The sequence below is a fragment of the Lonchura striata genome, chromosome 2 (assembly GCF_046129695.1).
Source record: "Lonchura striata isolate bLonStr1 chromosome 2, bLonStr1.mat, whole genome shotgun sequence".
NCBI classification, from domain to species: domain Eukaryota; kingdom Metazoa; phylum Chordata; class Aves; order Passeriformes; family Estrildidae; genus Lonchura; species Lonchura striata.
The window spans coordinates 86,543,117-86,563,785 of record NC_134604.1 but is presented as its reverse complement, the minus strand read 5'-3'; the positions used below and the strand labels follow the sequence as shown (position 1 = coordinate 86,563,785).

Genomic DNA, 20,669 nt, shown 5'->3' with positions numbered 1-20,669 from the left:
CTTTCTCCAGCAGTTGCACCTCCTTTATACTTTGGGAGCCCAGATCTTATGAAACTGAGGTGGAATCCCCTCCCTCAGCCTGCTGGCCACAGCTGACTTTGCTGCAGCCCAGACACAGCTGCCTTGCTGGTGTGTGAGTGCATATGGCTGGGTCATGTTGAACTTCTTATCAACCAATGCCCCCAAGTCCTTCTCAGGGCTGCTCTCAATCCATTCATCCCCCTGCCTGTATCTCTGCTTGGGATTGCCCCGACCCATGTGCAGGACCCTAACTTGGCTCAAACTTCTAATTACTTGCTTTAGGTGACAGATCTGTGTTTAAGATGGGATGTGAACATGCTCTCACAGAATCCAATCCAGTGACCTTTTTGCTAGGACACCTTTCCTACAGTAAAATTAAAAACTTAATTTTAGAGAACAAAAGGAAAATACTTGTTTCCCTCCCTCATAAACACTTCTGGCCTTAGATACTTTATGTGAAGGCCAGAGAGTTGCAGAGTGGGGTGTTACTTCAATGCTCATCTGGATTCTTCAGAAAGGCAAGGTAAAGGAACAGATTGGGACCCTCAGCACTTCTTTGCTTCTGAAGAGAGTGAAAACTGACAGCTTCATGTGTTACAAATTAGAAGACTTTTGAAGATGTGTAGATGTGGTGCTTAGGGCCGTGGTTTAGTGGTGGAATTGGCAGTGCTGTGTTAATGGCTGGACTCGATGATGTTAGAAGTGTTTTCCAACCTAAATGATTCTATGATTACTTCCAGGTATACTAGATGTTAGAAAGAAAAAACTATGGAAATTTAATTATTAAATTGGGTGTGTCCCTTTGGGTGTATTTGTCTGAGATGATGCTACAGATGCATCTTGAGCTGGTCAGTTAGTGGCAGGTATCCAACCTACGTCAGCAGTGATGGGCAGCTTCCCTATAAAGCAGTTACAAAGTCTGAGACTATCTGGTGTTACCTGTAATTACATCCAAGACAAAAGGAACAACCTGGGAAATTCACCTACCTGTTGATGTTATGAACAAGTTGAAATTCACAATGGAGACAATAATTAATGTGGGTATCATTCCAAGTAATTTAGATGGTATTCTCACCACCCAGTGACATGTGATGCTAAAACCTGCAACCTAAAGGAGAATAACATGTGCAGCATGTAGTCCTCTTCAAAATTATGCTCCATTTTGATCACTTCTCCATCAAGCAGAATGTAAAAACTTCCCTTGGCATGAAGGGAAAAATATAAAGTGAAAATCTGTGAGTAGGAAAGAACTGTTGGTACTGAACCTTGTTGTGCTTTACATCTCAGGAGTGATCCCTTCTAGTTTATGTAAGACAAGTGGAAAATGCTATTGTGTCAGGTAACATTTTTTGTCCACTCTGCTCTCCCTTTACCTGAATGTAACCAACAGTGTCATTGACAGACCACAGAGAAAGCGTGTTTGTGGTCACTGACTGCAGCTTAATGCCAGGATGCCCATGAATACTAGGAACCTTTCCTGCTTCTTAAATTTAAGAAGATGCAGATACTATTGGTAAATGAACTCCTCCTCTTTCTTGACTTCCTTCCCCTCCCTCCCAGTCACACACTGTGCTGACCAAACCCAGCACAAGGAGAATAGGTATTGACACTACTCCTGATGAAAATTTCCAAATTAAATCTACCATAAAAATGAAAAAATATGCTGTACTAGTGACAGATGCAGCCCACTCTCATTAAGTGGCTCATCTACACTCAATGCTCTCTGTTTACACAGCCCCACAAAGATCTTTTAGCAGATGGTATTTTCTAACATGGTGCAGCTCTTATTAGGTGGTGGTGCCTTGGACAAATGCACTAGCTGAGAGCCCTGCTCCATTAAGTGTATATGAGCATAAAGGGTGCTTGCTTTTGGCTTTTACTCTAAAAGGCAGTTGGAAAAATTTTTGTGGATAAAGATGTTTGAGCTAGAAAAAGTCCATAGCACTGCTGAAAAAGTATCCTCTTATTTGGGCTTACAGTGGATTTTGTAAGAATACAAGGAATCTGTCCCAGGGACCTAAGAGCTTATAGCAGCACAGATAAAAACTTGCATTTAAAACATAACATCCACTACTCAGTGAGTATATAAGGAGCAATGCAATGCAGAATAGGCATTAAGAATTCATGGGACTACTGTGAAATGTAGAAAAATGTGATTACATGGCAACAAATGAAAGTGAAAAATATGTAGCAAAGATGAACAGTATTTAAATTCAAAACTTTATCTTAAGGACCATAAGCAAGTGGACAACATATTAGGAAATAAATCTTATCTAAGATTATAGGCTACTTCTCAAAGAAAGTCCCAAGTCATCAGCATGAACACAGGCTCAGTGACAGAGGAACTTTAGTTTTTTGTCACTAACATGATGCTGTTTTTAAAAAGGATACCCAGATGTTAATACTAAATTGTTATAATTTATTTAAGAGAATACATCTCTTTCTAATGCAAAATTATTGTCTCATTCTGTAGAGGATAAATGTATATATCTACTGGGTTTGCTGCCATCAAGCTGTGCCCTGTGAGCTTTTCCAGATAATTTCTTCTTGTTATCCTTCCCTTCAGCATATAATCAATAGCTATAGCCTTTGAAAGGACTAAAGCACACTGTACATGTGATGTTTCTATTTTCTAAGTGTTAGACCATGACAACACCACAAAGATGTGCACCTTTCATTATGTCAAATGTCACCTTCTGCTGTTCAAAATGTTAGACCCCAGTAAAATCCCAGTAAAAAGTTAGAATCTCAATAAAAGGATTACGTGATAGTCTAGTCTGAGATACCACAGAAGATATCAGGTTTGTGCACAAAGAATTATTGCCTAGCTTTGTTGTAATCTTTGGGAAGGTTTCAGTAGGAGTTCTATATTTAAGACTCACCTTAACCCTTATACTAAACTTCCTGTAACAATGTCTTTTTTTGAACATATTCATTAGTATCTGGCCAAAACAGCATTTCCTACCTGCCACATCAGTCCCAAAAGAGCAATGGGAATAGATGGATTCGTGATGCATTAAATAATAAAGAGAAAGCCACCAGAAGAAAATCTTGGCCTTCCTAACCTCCATGCATGCTAGGCAGAGTCTAGGGAAGAGAAAAATGTGGCAAAGGGAACAGGATTGAAGGGCCTCTCAGACTGTCTTTCCTTTTACAAGTGACTCAGATGTTTTAGGTATGTGAAAAGTGTCTTGGCTGCAAAGTGGAAGTCTTTCAGAGCCCCTCTGTGTGTCCCCACTAACTTCAGTTGCTGAGAGACCAGTTTCTTCCTCCAAATTTTTGCTGCAAGCTCCTGCCTCCCCACATCTTAAACTCAGACCCTGCCTCTGCTCTCAAAATCGTCAAGTGCCCATCCTGAATTGGGTTTATTGTAAACAATGAAGCACTGGGATGATTTTCCTTAATAGTCCTTGTTAAAATTCATATGGTATGTAATTAAAGTATGATACTTAATTAGGTATGATCTTAATTAAAAGCTTTCCTATCTGAAACCATTGAAGAAACAAGACAAAAACAATCCTTCCAGAAATATGTCCAGATGCAAAGCAAGGAGAGGACTACACAGGGATCTGTTTTTGCGTAGCCTCTGCCACTGATTCACTTCAATAATTTCTTCAAGTCATTTTCTGTGCATCAATGTGCTTATTGATGGAGAAAAACCAGTGTTTATTTCCTTTCACAGAGCTGTCCCAAGTCTGACTAACCACCCTTTGTGCAAGTCTTTGGATGAAAGAAATCATTGGAGTTTTAAGCTCATAATATATATTACTTAGTGTAATATAAAACAGTCATCACACTAGGTAGGAATTAACATTCCAAAGCCCATAGGGTGGATACCTTTTCCCATGTATATATATATAAAGTCATCAAGTGACCTGCCTCAGAGGAAGGACAACTGAATACAGGTGAGTCTGAATTCACTCACAGAATTTTTATTAAGAACCAGAAGCCTTGATTTGTTTTGATTTAGAATTTTGCCAATATTGTGATTGCTACAGTGTTTCTATATAAGGCCTGTGAGGTTTTTGTGATGGGAGTGGAATGAAAAAAAATTCCTGCATGTGGAAACAGCTATATCCTATAGCTTTCAATAAGGATCAGATGGATTTGCCATTGAATTCATTCAGGTGTTGGGTCAAGCTGTATTGAGCTGGTCTTATGAATACTTAGCCTTAGTGTTAGAGCTCAGACAGAGCTACCAAGTGTACTCTGATCTGGCTGTGGGCATTGCTGGCCTGAATAAACTCAGTCGGGACAAGGGAGTTTTTCCAATTATACTGGTGGATTATTTGTGTTTCTGCATACCTATAATCTGGTTTGCAGTAGAAATGCAGGCTAGAGAAATGGCTACATGTTATTAAAACTGATAATGTGTGTTCAAGTGTTAACAAGATTAGTGTTAATTGCCTACAAAACTCATGGTGTATTTTGTGTTTGAAATCTTCTTGGGGGAAAAAAATTATAAGCCATAAATGCTGCTCAGTTTAAATGTGTTCATCAGCAAGGCAAATATAGTCAAGTTTTTCATTTGATAGCTATCATCTGGTGATATTTTGGAATTTTTTAAATAGGCACAACACACACATTTATTAGTAAAGTGGTTATTTGCCAGCATCACACAGATAAGTATTATTTCACCAAATAAATATTGAATTTGCCTTGCATGCTCTTAGCAGAGTATTAAGGGTCACAGTTCTTGATTTTTGAAAACAAGTTTTTCCAAAAGCCAAGGAAAAATCCTTTTTGAGCAGAGAGGCAGAGGTTGTGTGCACTTTCTAGCACATTAGACTTCAAACACCTATTCAAATTAAAGCAAAGCTAGTGGACCTGCTCATTGTAAAGACACATGATGGGCCTTCAGGAGGGGGAGTGTGAGCAAGCAATGACAACTGACAGGGACTAAAAAGGTCCCTGCTGGTCCAGGCTGCCAGCAGGGACCTCCCTGATCCCAGCCTCCCTAGGGGGAGAAAGTTCCTCTGTTGCCCAACCCCTGTTCAGCTAATGCCATCCCTGTCTGGCACCTCAGGGTGGAAGCTTTTGGCATGCCAACTTTGCTAGAGTGCTGTTGAAAATCAGCAGTAATTTCTTCATGTTTTGCAAACCACTGTGTTTCCAGGTCTCCCGGGACAGCTGAGGAGAGCCATCACCATGATCCCTGCACTGCTGTTGCTGGGTCTTTCAGCCCTTGTTGGTAAGACAGGTTTGGGTTGCTGTCAGAAGCACACTGGGAATTGTTTGCAGGACCCTGGAGAAGAAGTGTGCAGCAGGCCTGAGGTTCCCTTCCTGCATGGCTCTCTGAGATGCTGTGTGGCTGAAGGTCCTCAGCTGCTGTGTGAGGCTGCTTGCTGCCCACGTGTGTCTTTTAAACCATCTCATCTGGAGGACAGGACTGAAACCAAAGGAGTCACAGCCATGTCTCCTCTTAGGGTTCCTAGCTAAGCTTATTCAGTCTCCCTGCCTTCTCAGAAACGTTCTCACAAAAGTGGCAATCTATTTGATGGAGGCTATTTGTTCCTTGGTTACTGGGGAAACAGGGTAATTTTCCCAGACTGAGGCAAGCATTCTCCTGAATTAATTCCTCACCAAGTTATCGAGGGACACAGCAGGCAATCCCAGCCAGGGTGCTCAGTGACCTCCAGCCATCATCTGAGTGGTTTCAAACACTGGAGGGCGTTGAATGGGAACTGCCCTCTGAAATAAATGCAGAGGCTCTGGTTCTCCTCTCTCACACCAGCATTTAGGCCTAACAGGGCAGGTGCATATTAATCTAAACAGTCATTAGATCCATTTGCTTCAATATTCAATTAGAAAAGAACCAATTTTTGTTCTCTACCTTTCTTTGATAACACTACTGATGGAGACCAGTGGCAACTGCACAAGCAGGGCCAACACAAGAGGATGTGGATTGCAGGCCTGGACTCTCTCATGCTTGATTTGTATGCACTTGAAGGATTTGAACAATACTGCTCTGAGATATTATGTGCTCAAACAGCTCCGTTTAATATTTCAGCTCCATCCATGAGCTACAGTTGCTATGGTGATATAAGTGCTCTTCAAGCCCCCACGATCTCCTGTACACCTGTAAGAGCCTCTGATTGTGGTATGTATCATTCATTGCTTGATGTGTCAACTTGTTTGTACCTGATAGAGAGATGCCTTACCTCCCGTCATTGCCAAATTAAATGTGGTGCAGCTATTCAATAAGCCAAAAGGGAGAAAGTGACACTTCCTCTCCCAAAATAGCAGGTGAAGCCTCCAGACGTGATGGGAAGTGGAAGGACAGACTTCCTGTCCCATAGTCAGGATCTTTGGCCTCAAAGCAAAAGGAAATAGCACCATCACTTTTCAGTCAAAAGAGCCTCTTTGTCAGCCAGGACTTCAGCATCAGCCGCCTCACAAAGTCCCAGGGCTTGTCTGCTCCAGGGTAAGATACACAGAGCCAGGTCCTGAGTGCTGGCATGTTGGCTGAGCTGGCCAGTGCTGCACATTTCTCTCTTTCTTTCCTGGTGTTACTGCCTGGTGTGACCACACAACTGACTATGTCACATTCATACCACTGATATCTCCAGGGATTTTGCCATGTTCCTCAGATGTAGGCTCTTCCAGGGCAGACGCCTGACTGTGGATGTTCAAGCATAGATCTGAACCTGCTTGCTTATTTCCAAACTGTTTCAAATTTGCTTTAAAAAAGCCCCCACTCTCTAGAAATGGAACATAGCTGCTACTGAATTGTGGACAATCTGTAGTAACACACCCCTCAATTTTTTCAAATCCATTTTGAAACTTTGCTTTTCTGACTTCAGAGGTGCAGCAGAAGAAGTGGACCATGCATTCCACCTCCTAAGAAGCCTCCCTGTTCCCCTGGTCATCCTTGGGCAGTGGAACAGCAGCTTCCTGGCCATAGTCAGAGCCAATAGAGCTGTTCTTGTTCCTCAAACCCCACTTCCCAACTTGATGAAGATGTGATTTCTTAAAAACTTGAGTTACTCCTTTGACACACCTGCTCAAGGGCGAAGCAAGGGTTTTGTACAGGGGTGTGTGTAAGTCTGCCTTTTCCTATGCAGCAGGATATGCCATGATACGGAGGACTGCTGAGGCAGACCTCATACGCCTGAGGAGATACGAGATCCCAATTAAGAGAGTAGCCAGAAACCTCTGCTTGGACCCAGCACTCATCGGAGCCATCATGTCCCAGGAGAGCCGTGTCGGCCTGCTCCTGGACAACGGCTGGGACCAGGGACGCCAGAAGTACGGCCTGATGCAGGTACTCCAGGGTGATAGGCATGAGCAACAGCACAGAAATCCAGTGCATTCCCCAAGGTTTATCTTAGCAAATGACTGTGCTGTGTTTGAAAGAGCACTTTATTGCAAAGGCTGTGCTTAGGTGTTATCCTGAATAAGGTCACTTCAATGAGTGGAAGCCTGGGAGTGCAATGAAGAGGGAGTGGCATTCAGAGGGAAACCCATTTTCTTGCTTGTTTTCCTAGATCAGCAGGCAGCAACTGCAACCTTATGTGGCGTGGGATAGTGAAGAACACATAAATCAATGCTCAAATATCCTGGTTCTTTCCATTAATGAAGTACGGGCAAGACATCCCACCTGGACCTGGGACCGGCAGCTGAGAGGTATGGAATGGGCTTTGTACTAGGGAGGGACATACTGACTGATGGGACTGCTGTGTGCTTGTTGGTGTCACTTTTAAAGGAAAAAGAGCATCAGCCTGGCAGATTTTACAGCATCTCTTACAAACAAAACAAACAAACAAAAAACCAAAAAACCACCAAAACTAAACCAAAAAAACCACACAAAATGAAACTAAACTAAACAAAAAAAACTCCACAAAAAATCCCAAACAAACAAAAGAAATCCCCAAAGTCCCGAAATAACAACCAGAACCAGAGTTTTCTAGTTTAACAGAAGCAGTACCAGACCAGCAGATTGGCAATTAGAAATGGCTGTTAGGACAAAAGTCACTGGAGAATGCAGAATCTGAGGCATCACAACACAACAGAATTATTGTGGCAACCTGTTGTGTCCAGGAAGATTGCAATCCAGATTTCCTTGTATCCATGCTATTGGTGCGCTGGTTTGTTCACCCTATGCTGTTTCTTACTCTCCCTTCCTTGCTCTGTTACTGCCCTTCTTTTGCTCTGACTACACCCTTTCTGGTAACAGTGTTCCATTTCCACCTGCATTTGGAGAGAGTCATGGGCTCCTTCACTAAAGCAATAAAGATTTTACAAAACCAGTCACTTTTCAACAATAATGCACAATTGTCACTTCGTCAAGCAGTTCCTGTTTGGTGAGATGCATGGCATTTTTTGCTACAAACGTTTTCTCTTAAATTTCTATCTCTTACTTACAAGCCCATAACAATGCTTTCTTAACTTTTTCCAGGGGGAATCTGCACCTACCATGCAAGAATGGGCAACCTCCAGGTCTACGAGGAGGACCCATGCAGCAGCGACTACAACTACGTCAACAGCGTGATTAGGCGAGCCCAGTACTTTAAGAGAAATGGGTTCTAGGTCTTAAACCCACCCCTCCATGGAGCCTCCCTTCTGCAGACTGGCCCAGCAGTGATTGTAGTACCCAGAGCAGTTCCTCAGGTCTCCTGGCAGGACCGATGCTGGTGGCATTGCCAATGTCACCTTGCTCGCTCCAGCAAATCCCAGCCCCCTGCTCGCTGATGGGCAAGCTCAGCACAGCCTTCCAGGAGACGCCCAGGGATGAGATTCCGCAAGCTCGAGACCTTTGAGAGGCAGATGGGGACAGACCAGCAATGTTTAATTTTGAGTGAGGAAGGTGACTCTTCCTGTTCAAAGCTGCACCCTGGGGCTGTTTGTGCATCTCCCAGACATGGACACAAACAGCTCTCCCTGGGCACCAGCTGTGCTCTTCCCATCTGCATCCACCTTCTTTCCTCTCCATGGCCAATGCAGGCAATGAATACCCTGTTTTCTTCCCTTAGTGCTGCTGGCTAAGGAGCAATGAAGAGACTTCTCAGTGAGCCCTTGGTCTCTGCAGTAGCTGAGTGTTCCTGTAGCCAGCCTTGAGGGGGACAATTCTAAACATGCTTTGGTTGGTCTCCTGAGTCCACAGCCATGATGCAACTGGGGACCTCATCATGGCATCTATATGTAAAATACTGCAAGTCCCACAGCAGGCAAAACACCTTTCCATCAGAGAGCAGCTCTTTGGAGCAGGAGTCAACCCCATATGTACCCATGCTGGGAGCCGTATCACAACAATAGTTTTGGTAAAAAACCCCACAACCTTTCCTGCTTTAGCTTTGGCACATTTATGCTGAGTTTCCTCCAAATTTAAAAGCATTTCAGCATCCGTCTCTCTGCCAGGAATCCCAGTTTCTAATACAAGTGAATGAGCTCTGGTCTGTTTGAAAGTGGATGGCTCTCTCGATGCCAATTTATTAATTAGAGAACAATAACAAGAATAAGATAGAAATAAAAATAAATTTTAAATCCCAATGTTTATTTTTTTCAGTTTCATGGGGCTCAGTGGGTAGCAATCTACAGCTTGAATACTCTTGGAAGGGGTCTAAAACTCAGTTTGAGAAGAGAGAGAGAAATATGATGCTGCAGGCTGGATAGGTCAGAAGACCTGGGCCTGAGCCTGGCTGCTGACCCAAGCTTGTGAACATGCTAATAGAAATGTTCACATTTAGCCTTTCAAATAACCATTTTGGAGGTGTCAGGGCACTTTTCTTCCAGCTTCCACCATTGCTGATGCAGAAGTGATGCTCCTAGCAGTCCTTGCCTGGCAGTAAGGGGCAGTGCTGTGCAAGTGCCTGAGCTGCCAGGCAGGGTCAACACAGGCAGCATGAGAGCTGGGTTGGAGACAGCTTTTGCCAGCAGAGCAATTTTAACACTGTGCCTCTTGCCTTGCCAGTCACTCATCTGCTTACCATCATGGCAAGGACTCTGCATGGTTAACATACATTACAAGCAAACTAATTTTATCATCTCTGGAGACCAGAGGGAACACTAGGTTGTCTCAAATGTCACTGATTTTTTAAGACTACCATAAACAGTTCAGTGTTGAGCAACCACAGATATTGATATTAGTATTTAATGAATTTTGCATTATATTGATATAATTTTACTAAAATAATAACTTTGCAATACAAACCTATGAAATGTATCACATGGTTGTCTATATTACTTATGTAAAATTCATAGGATGAAGCCTTTGGTGCATTATGTTATGTAACCCTATGTTACATAAACCTCTTATATAAAGCCTATGAATTAATTTTTGGTAGATCAGCATAAACTTCACATGGGGCAGGGAATCTCATTGCTGCCTATATGTACAAAGCTGGGAGCTGAGTACCAAGGGTGAACAAGAGTGGAGCTTTCTTTGGTTGCCTTCATGTCCTCCTCAGTTACTGCCAGCAAGCTCCTTGTCACCACTACTGGTGCTGCCAGCCCTGCAGATCTCTGAGCTCCTCAGGAGTCCAATTTGAAGTCATGAGGCTGCTGCTTCACGTTGTGGTAGCAACATTCAAGGGCCTGCAGACCTGCCTGCTGAGTTGTGGAGCAACACCACAAAGGATTATTCATATTTTAAAGTCTATTTAAAATTCCAAGTTATGGAAATTCCATATTTTGTTCCAAATTTTATTTTAGAGTATCAGCACTTTGCAGCAAATACAGAAAATCTCTACAGAAAATGAGTTGAAGCTTGATAAATTGGTAGGAAGGAAGAGTATTTCCAAATAAATAAGGAAATTTTAACAGTAGCATACTGCCTTAAAATTTGAGCAAAAGGTTTCCTGACAAATAATGAGTTCAGATTGTTGTTCCTCTCTGATCTTTTTCTGGTCACCTCTGTCCATGTTACTGGAAGTTCCTTTACTGCCTGATGTAGACAGAGCAGCTGCAGTTGCACTCTTGGTCACCCTTTTGACCATGGCCTATTGAAAAAAAAAACAAAAACAACAGACATCTTGCAAAGCAAATGATCTAATATTAACTAACATATAAGAAAAAGCAAAACCACAGACAAGGAAAGATAAAAACCAAATCAGAGGAGAAAGAAAGGTCCAAGGAATCAAAGACCAAGGCACCTGCCTGAAACGCTGAGGAAGGTTGGCTAGAGTAAAGAATTGAATGGTTTCTTCAAGAGATCCTATGGGACAAGAAAGCAGCAAGAAATTTCAGGAGGGTGCTGGCAGCCTGGCTTGGCAGGGAAAAACCGTCTCAGATCAATTAAAATCTTTATCTAACTAGGTAAGTGGTCAAGAGAGAAGTCATGGTTGCGTCAGTAACGCTTTCAGCAGAAATATGAAGTGCCCTTGTATGTGAAGGGCTTTAAAATAAGTGGAAAAAGCACTGGTTAGCAGAAGCTTATAAACTGCTGGCCAAACTGGTGAAATTTTCAAGTGGATATATACAAGTCTGTCCTACAGCAGCTTCTCTGAAATTTGTGGTCAGAAAATGAATGGAGGATGTGAGCTATCAAACCGTGGGCTACATTGAAAGGGAACATGAGCACTTCCGTGGTGATTAGAAACTGTGAAAACCTGTTAGGAACCAAAGCACAGGAATCAATTAAACACAGGTGCAAAACATTCAATGAGGTCAAGCAGCAGTGTAGCAGGTGGGCAACCATCCCACAGAAAGGGCTGGAGATCCTAGTGGGAAGCAAAGTTGATGCCAGAGACAGAAGAAATCAAAAAGAAGGCATGTCTCATTTGAATATCTCTTTGTTATACACACACCTGTGTGTAAAGCACCTGGGGTAACTCTTCTCTCAGCTATTCAGCTGTCAGTCAGTGAGGCTTGGCAACATTTTTTGAGCCTGTTGCACCAAGAAAAATATGCTCAGGACAATCACAACCCTGATGGAAAGTACAGTCTGTGGAAATAAGGAATTAGATTTCCCCCCTCCCCTGCCCCCCCCCCCCCCCAAAAAAAAAGAAAAAAAAAAGAGAGAAAGCACACAGTTATGATTTTCTATTATGCAGAAGAAATTAAGGGGAAGGACCTACATGCTTCCATTCCCCTTGAGGGCAAGACAAATAGCAGTGAGTTTAGCAGCAAATTTGTTGGATACTTAAAAAACTTTCAGGATAATGAAGCAATGCAACATTTCCTGGATGTTTTAAACAACATTCAAGCCCAGCATGTAAAAGAAGCTGTACACCATATATAATCATAAAACGGTTTGAGTTTGAAAGGACCTTAAAGATTACCAAGTTCCAGCTCCCCTTCCATAGGTAGGAATACTTTCCATTAGACCAGGTTGCTCAGGGCTCCATCCAACCTGGCCTTGAACACTCCTAAGGATGGGGCATCCACAACTTCTCTGACAACTTATTCCAGGGCCTCACCACACTTGCAGTCAAGAATTTCTTCCTAATATCTAATCTAAACCTGCTCTCTTTGCAGTTATATTTTGTAGAGAGGGAAATGCAATAAGTGTTGTTTAAGGACCTTTCCAAGCTAACACTGCTAAATCAGAACCAGCAAATGGAAAACAAATTGCAGACAGGGAAGAAAAACCTTCTTTGTTGGAGTCTTGTGATTTGGTTTTACAACTGATGTTACAACTGGGAAATCTATTTAAATGTTCTTCCTACAATAAAAAGCAAGTGTGAGGTGGAGTCTTTCTCTCTCATCAACTTGTTAAGCTGCAGGTGGCATGGGCTGATCCCTCCATGCCTCAGGCAGGGATCTGCCTGGAGTCTGGAGCTGCAATGACTGGCTTTCATAGAAACCAGGTAGAGGGACCAATTAAACAATCTGTTTCAGCAGTAACTGAAGCAGCAGGAAAACACCATCAAAAACAAATCCCTATTGGGTCAGAGCCCTAAGCTACGTGGGAGAACAGATTATTCTGATGGCTGATTCCAAATGCTGCTGGAGCTGGATCTGTCCAAGTCTATCTCCCTGAGATATGCAGAAAACAAAGGGAACACCAGCACAATGCAGTGCTGAATAACTGTGTTTGTTCTGCTTAGTTACTCATTGGAAAACCAGACTGGGATTTCCTGGCCAGCAACTTCTCTCCAGGACAGCAACTCTTACATTGCCCAGGACAGGCACCAGCCTGTGGTCCCAGGGACCCCTATGGTGCCAGTGCTGTAGCTGGGGGTAACTGTTTCTAATGCTTGCCTCCGTTTAATTGCATTGGATGCACATGGCCTGCTTTCTCCCTTTTCAGTGTTAAGAGATCACATTGTAGGATTGCAACCTCAGAGCAGTTTCTCACCAACATCCCTCAAACATCCCTTGTGCCTTTCTAGCATTTGTTTCTCTGGGTTCCTCAACCAGCTTGTCCTAGAAGCAGGGATTTATAGCAATCAAAAATTCTGCTTCTGCACCTCATCCTGATAAGGCACTGATCCCGCCAGTATGCAGGCTCCCACTCATGCCACCATCCCACATTTACTGCTCCCCTGGCCCCACTGACCACTCTCACAGAAATCAAAAATGATAATACAGTCCTACTACAGCATTTTTATCAGTAGCAACTGGGATTTCCACCCACAGGTTTTTAGGGTGCTTCTCTTTTTCTGTAATATTTTTATGCTGTAACATTTTTATCTTTCACATGCAGATCACTCTACATACAGCATCACACCTCCACATCCTACTCAGTGGTTCCTGTGAGGCTGGCAGTGCTGTATCTCATTGGTTTTCTAGCCTCCACCAAGTCTCTGAGAAACCTTCTGTGTCAAGGTTGTCATTTGAGCCAGGCATTTGGGTTTTGACTTGATTTTGAAGTCTCTAGCAACTGTACAAAAACACTTGCAAGTTTGTCTTTGCTTTGTTGCTTAATACTGTATGTGCCAAATGGTAGCCAGTGTATTCTGTTTTGTCTTTCTCATGATCATGCTGTTTATTTCCCTCATGGTTTTATCAGAGGTAAACTGAAGGTCAGCCTTGTCCACCTTGCAGATCACATGAGTTCAAACTAGATACTCCTCTGTATTTGTCAGCTTTCCCCTCCTTCTAGTGGAAATGTTCCTCTAAAAGCTCTTCAGTTTCCAGTGACACTGGTTGTCTATGCTACAGCTCAGGCACAGCCTGCCCCTTCTATGCCCCTTCTATGCCCATCCATGTTTTGCCAGCTCCTCACATGCCTCACCCACCTACAAATCCCTGCATTTCCTCCTGAGGCCATCTTGCAGCCTTGGGACACAGACCTTCTCCCAGCATCCAGAGCACCGTGCCTGCCTAACACAGGCTGGGTAACCTCCCACAGCCTAAATGGGCTTGATTGCCTTGGGAAGGTTGTCAGCCTAGTATCTCCCCTGAAAGCATAACTAGGATCACTCATTTCTTACCCACCTCTTATTTAGCTAATTAGCAATTAGAAGAAATGTTCAAGAACGTGAAAAAACCCACACAGTGGGGATGTGGCTGACCTGAGACTCTATTGCTGCAGTCCTCAGTCTTCCACAAGCACTCAATTCTCAAGAACTGGAAAGGTTTCTTGTCCCAAAGCAGGCAAGGAGAAATTTGACTACTCATTTTTGTCTTTTAAATCAGGTTTTATTTTATTAATTCCCTAATTATTCAGCCACCCTTTAGCTGATTCAGATCAAGAAACTAACAACGTTTTTAAAGGGGCTTGGGTGTGTGCACAGTCACAGAAACCAGGTTTATAGATTCCTGTCATAATAACAAAAATCCTGGCAGCATATTTTTGTACCTTTCCTCTAGAAATGATAACAAATTCTAAAAAGGCACAGCTGTGTGCCTGACACATAAATGCAGGACCAGATTATCTCACAGATGTTTGCCCTGAACCATTTAATTGCCAGAGGCAATTCTTCCTCCCTGCCAGACACATGAGAGAAGAGTGAAGAGTAGCTGGTACTAGATCTGGTCCAGTGCCCTGCAGCCTGGCTTCTGGGTAAATAAAATTGGCCCTCCCCTGTGACTCTTGTGATCAATAGAGTTGCTTGCTAATTGATCATGGATACTGATATTGAATGGATCACTGTGGCCCTTGTTATATGTACTATAGGTGGATGTCCTACACTTACCACATGCACAAAATATTTCAGTAGTAGAACTGTCAGGTTACTCTATATGGAGGCTGAAGAGCTAGCTGAGTATAAATAAAGTTCCAGGGAATTCAGGTGAAACTGTCCAGGTGTGGCAAAGGAGGTTTGTATAGAGAATATGGGCAGAGAATAAAGTTGTTCACGGTGGGAGTGTCTCAATTACTGTGATGTAGCAGAAGCAAACTAGTACATTCTTTATGTTTCTGCCCCAGAAATAAGGGAAGAGTAGCACAGACCACTTGGAGATTACTGGTTTGTGAATCACCTTTGGTGGTATTTTGAATTTTTTAAATGTCACTTGTTTTGAGCCACATCTGTTCTATTCTCCTTCCTGTCAGATGCACTTTCCTGTTTCAACCTTCTTTACACGCAGCCATAATCGTGAACATGAAGAGCATGAGCTGCTGTGACTTTTTACAGCTGGTTCTTTATGGGAAGTATCAACAGGACAGCAAAAACTTACAGAATCTCTCAGTGCAAAGACACGGGACGAATTCCCCCGCTAAAAATGTAAAAGAGCTGCTGAAAGAGCAAAACGGCATTTAACACCCTCAAAATCTCCCGCGGGGGAGAAGCGGGTCAGGACAGATTCTGCCGCGGGAGTTCTGCCATCCAGCGGCTGTTTTCCTTTCTGCTGAACAGCTACAGTAGCTTTGAAATCCACACCGCCTGCTAATTTGGGGTTGTTGACCTTTGCTGTTTCTGCACAAGAGAGGATAACAACAGGGGCCTGGCGTAGACTCTGCATATCCGAATTCTCAGCAGTTGCAGCTCTGGTCATGTTATTATTCCTGGATCTTTGCCTGCAAAAATGTCATTAAATCCAGAAGCACGTTTTCCCGTTGTCAGCATGTTATTGCTTCCAAGAATTGAAGGGGAACAGCTGTTTTCAGACAAGGTTCCTCCAGTTCCTCCATGGTTCCTAGCAATGGGACTTAAAATTAAATTAAAAGCTATTTCATTTTTAAAAATTCTAATTGTGTTTTTGCTGTAGAACAGAATCCCTGTTGTGTTTGGGAGGATGCACAAGTTGTTAGGTGTTTCTGTTTCTTGTAAGACCAGCAGGGGTGGGAAGTGCACTAAGCCAGCTGTTCCAGAACACTGCCAGCAGATACAAAGCCCATTCGTCTCCAGGAAGTGCATTGAGAATGTGGGGAGACATCCTGTAGCAAACATGTCAGGTCTGTGATCTTTGTCTAATATTCTTGTAAATTATTCACTATACCAAAGTCTGTATTCTACTAGGTGAATTGTTCCTCTCAGTTGATGTTCGCGTGTTTTCCCTCCTGCAATGGTGTGTTAAGACAACAGAAAAATGCAGAAAAATTGCAAGTCAAACAATCTGCAAGTCAGATAAATTGTAATGGGTGTAACTAAAATATGTTTCTGTTTGATTTTCTTGCAGCTATGGAAAAGCAAGCTGGGCCCAGTAAAGGGTGTAGGATTTCAATTGGCTCTCATATTTTTTTACTTTAAAAAATTTGGAATAGAAAACCTGCCTTTTTGAGATACCGTCCTCCACTGGCCATGCAGGCAGCCCAAGTCACAACCTTAGACTAAGATAAGTTTTAGGTAATTAGGGGAGATGAATTGGGCACAAAGCACCAGTTCACAAGGTACATAAGCCAGCATAATCAAGAGGTAATCCCCTCCAGAGCAGGCCATACACACCATGACTGCATCTGCTAGCACAAACACCTGCGCTAGTGTCAAAAGGATGTCATGGGTTTCAGTCCGGGATCTGAAAGCATTGTAACAGCACAAGTCACACATTGCATTGGCCTGACATCTGGTTGTAAATACTGCTCTGTGCTGGTTTCAGCCGAAACCAGTATGTGTTCTTAGGCTGTTCAGAGCATTAGGGGAATATACTGAATGTTGATGCAACTGGAGTTTTGGGGCCAACTGTGAAACCAGACAGTCTGAGCTATGTAGGTAGGCACGAATTCAGTTGCTCATCCCCCCCTTACACCCATACACAAGCTCATGCCTATTATGGATCCTGGTCTCTGACCATCAGTCAAGCAGCAGATTTTTTTCACAATTAGCAAAGATCCTACTTGGGCACGTAAGTTTATATTTGGAATAGAATTGCCTTTGAGATTACATTTAAGACTATCACAGAAAGAATGAAAGTTTGCTGGGTGCATCCAATCTCTGAACCTACTTTTTTCTCTCCACTGAGAGTTTCCCTGAAAACCTGAACATATAATGGAGAACATTCCTCCATTATAGTCCTAAATTAAAAGGGACTAAATCTGGGATGAATCCACACAAAGGCTTAGATTTAAAAAAGACTCACCTCTCTCTCAATCTGCATTCTAGATAACTGCCCTCCGAATCTGAACAAAGAAGTATTTTATATCATCTGTATATTGATTTCTAAGGTACCTTTCAGTAAAACCAGTCAATTCTATATTTGTTTTGCTCTAAACAGATTCAGGATTCAAAATGCCAGCTCAGCCATAATGACCTTTATTAAAACTGGGTTTGGATTCTAAAATGAAAGGCCAAGTCATGCATGTCATGTTGTAGACGAGTTCCTTCCTCAGACATGGAGAAATACCAGGCCAAGATGGCAAAAGCTGGCAATGGTGAGGATCTTGCTCAAGCTGTGATTGATTGCTGGTATTACCTTTCAAGGGCTGGGACAGCAATGAAGGACAGCCTGGGTGACCATGTGAATGCATTTGGCTTAATGCAGGTATAGTCATCCCTTCTTTGAAGCAGAGGCAGAAGAGTAGCGGGGCCCCTGCTGAAACATTTTCAACCAAGGCTTTGGCCAGGTTAAAGTCCATGCTGATGAGGCTAAAGCTAGCGCTGGTCAGGATGTCAGCTCCCAGCACCAGGGAAGGACCTGGGTGAGTATCAGTGCACAAGCAGACTGCTTTTACACTGTGAAACTGATGATTGCTTCCCAGCCTTCCCTTGGGATTGAAGACATTACTTTTTCCTATTTCACATTTAGATAATAAGTCTTGTTTCAAAAAGCACTTTTTTAAACTGAGTATGCTGTAGCTGCAGTTACTACCATCAAGTTAATTACACTATGCACCACAGGGGCCTGGGTCTTGAGGGGTCTTGCTTCATTATTCATGCCTACATTTGTGCCTAACTTGTTTGCCAGGTTGTAGCCTTATCTGTAAAATCCCTAAACATTTGCTGCATGTATGGGATCTGCTTTTGTAACAGCTCCAGCACCCTCAGACTTGAGCTTTACTACCTCATGGATTAAGGGGAGATCCCGATAGAGAATGGATTTTCCCACCCTTGATTCAGCTGGGGAGGAGAGGAGCAGTCACCTTGCATCTGGAAACACTGTGAAGCAACAGTAATCCTGCTTTCTGCATACTGTCACCTTCACAACAGCAGCTGTGCTCTTTCTTTAAGGCTCTGACAGACAAGGAAGTAGAGCCAGCATTCCTCTTCAGTGCCCAAATGTCTACCCTTCACACACCTGCTGGCTTTGCCTGTGCTGTGAGAAGTGCTTCTGTCCTCTCCATAGAGTCACAAAAGAGGTAAATCCTGAGATTGAGGACCAAAATTAACACAAGCAGCCTGTAAGCAACAAAGAGCTCTGGATAAATAGTGGGGTATCTGGTGTGCTGATGTTGCTGTCTCACTTTCAGGCTGGCAAATAGTACCATAAGGCTGGCGAGCCATGGGACACTGAAGAGCACTTAGCACAAGACACAGAGATTTTATACAGGATGCTAAATCTAGAAAGAAATCTCCATCTTGGACAAAGGAACAGTTGAGTTTTGTTAGCTTTGAAACTCTTCACATATATAAAGTCAAGCAGGATAATGCTGTAAGCATTGCAGAAAGCTAAACATATCCCAGTCCCTATGTTCATGTGGAATAATATTCCTCACTACGCATTAAAAGGAATAAAGGAGTAAGATTAGCCTTCCAGCAGGATTTTTTTGAAACCTGGCAAATACCATGACATTTTTCAGTTGCAAGGAATAAGGGTGGGCTCTCCCCTCCTCTCTCCATTCCATCTGTTTTGTGGTTGTATACCCACCTACAAAAAGTAACCTTCCCTGGTTGCCTAGCCTGGCAACTCTGAAGTATTATTTACCGATGAAGTAGCACTTCTGTTTATGTGTTTCCTTCATCCTTTTTCCAGATGGGCTCTTAGCCTATAATGCAGGAGTTAACACTGTCCAGACTGATGACAAAATGGATATTGGCAAAACACACAACTATGCCAATGATGTGGATGTAAGAGCCAGGTTTTATAAGAAAAATGGATATTGAAATCTGAGTAATTATTAGATCTGAGGCCCTGATTGCATACTTTGTTTCTAATTAAAAACATTCGGAATTTCTCCTCCAGAAACAATAAAAATCAGGCAGGACAACAAAGCCAGGAACAAGAACAAACTTGCAATGGGTTTTTTTCCAGCTAAGGCTAAAAAAATAACTTAAAAGATAACATGGCTAATAGTCCAAAATGAAACTTACCTTTAATTTTCATCTTAATTCATGAGAATATTCAGAGTTTTCATCTGTGGCTGCAGTTTCTCAAGCAGCAGATTAATGCTGCAAGGAAGTTGTAACACTACTTAACAAGATTTTACCTGCTTTTGGTTTTATCTGTCGATACAGCTGTACAAAATAGCAGCACTGGCTGTCAAGAGAGGCTGAGCTGTCCCTGTCAGAGGCTTTGAAGACCCAACTGCACAAAGCACTAAACAACCTCATCTGGCCTCAGTACTGGCCCTGTGTTGAGCAGAAGGCTGGACTAGAGACCAAAAAGGTACTTTCCAATCAGAATTTTGCAATCATCTTAAGTCAGTCTGTTTGTTCCCTACACAAAAAGGCAATGTCTCTTATGTGTGCTTCACATGGAGCATTACAAAGCTCCACTACTGAAAGGGTGTGGACACACACTGTATTTGTGCACATTGCTGGTTCGGGTTTTAGGGTTTGAGAGCAAATCTTGAGAGAATGTATGCTCATAGAGAGAAGGCTTGGGATAGCAGATTAACAGTGGGGGTCCTTGGGGGAAATACCATTTCAGAAACACCCAAACGTTCACATATTTTCTTTTCATTGGAACTGTCAGCTTGTCAATTAAACATCTCTGTTAAGATCTCTTGCAGCTGGATCTTATTCAGAAATAACAGGTACTATGTATTTTCCCTTCTACGTGGGAGCCTGCTATTAGCTCTGCTTGAGCTTCAATAGTTTATCAGACATTTCTTTAGGTTTGAACGGTACCAAGCCTTTCATCAACCCAGTCCCTCTGGGATACCTTGCAGCATTTTTGTAGATCCATAGGCAAATCCATCTGCAGAGCGTGTGGGACAGACCTGGCAGGGCCCTCTGCTGGAAGCTCCCCAGGCTGCAGTTCCACGGACGTGAATCCCGAACGTGCCTGGCAAGGCTGAGCCAGCCTGGCCCTGGTGATCCGGCCACAAAGACTTATTATTTCCTATCCAGCAGCAAGATCCATTTGCCTAATTTTTTGTGTCCTAGTACTTGCACCATCTCTTTAAAGAATGCCCTATGCCTTGGATGCACTATGCATGTCCTTCAAAAGGGCTCAAATTCCAACTTGTACCTCCCTGTGGGAATATGGTCAACGCCTCACAGAGA

The 20,669-nt window shown here is 42.9% G+C and overlaps 2 protein-coding genes across 2 annotated transcripts; both read left to right on the top strand.

The window, feature by feature from the left end:
- The first annotated feature begins 5,169 nt into the window (after window positions 1-5,169).
- Window positions 5,170-8,550, top strand: LOC110479378 (lysozyme g). Its single transcript, XM_077790876.1, has 5 exons — window positions 5,170-5,212; window positions 6,032-6,121; window positions 7,089-7,285; window positions 7,509-7,647; window positions 8,420-8,550. The coding sequence occupies exons 1-5, from the start codon at window positions 5,170-5,172 to the stop codon at window positions 8,548-8,550; spliced, it is 600 nt and encodes a 199-aa protein (XP_077647002.1).
- A 9,066-nt stretch (window positions 8,551-17,616) lies between these two features.
- LOC144248906 (lysozyme g-like) lies at window positions 17,617-19,325 on the top strand. Its single transcript, XM_077790888.1, is given in 4 exon segments — window positions 17,617-17,766; window positions 18,704-18,779; window positions 18,782-18,820; window positions 19,195-19,325. Coding segments are annotated over 4 exon segments (396 nt in total).
- Window positions 19,326-20,669: the final 1,344 nt, after the last annotated feature.

Bases quoted from the DNA above. Each gene is read 5' to 3' on its own strand.
- LOC110479378 (XM_077790876.1), top strand. From the start codon at position 5,170: ATGATCCCTGCACTGCTGTTGCTGGGTCTTTCAGCCCTTGTTG. The intron at 6,122-7,088 runs GTATGTATCATT...CCTATGCAGCAG, and splicing joins TGTAAGAGCCTCTGATTGTG to GATATGCCATGATACGGAGG. The intron at 7,286-7,508 runs GTACTCCAGGGT...TTGTTTTCCTAG, and splicing joins AGAAGTACGGCCTGATGCAG to ATCAGCAGGCAGCAACTGCA.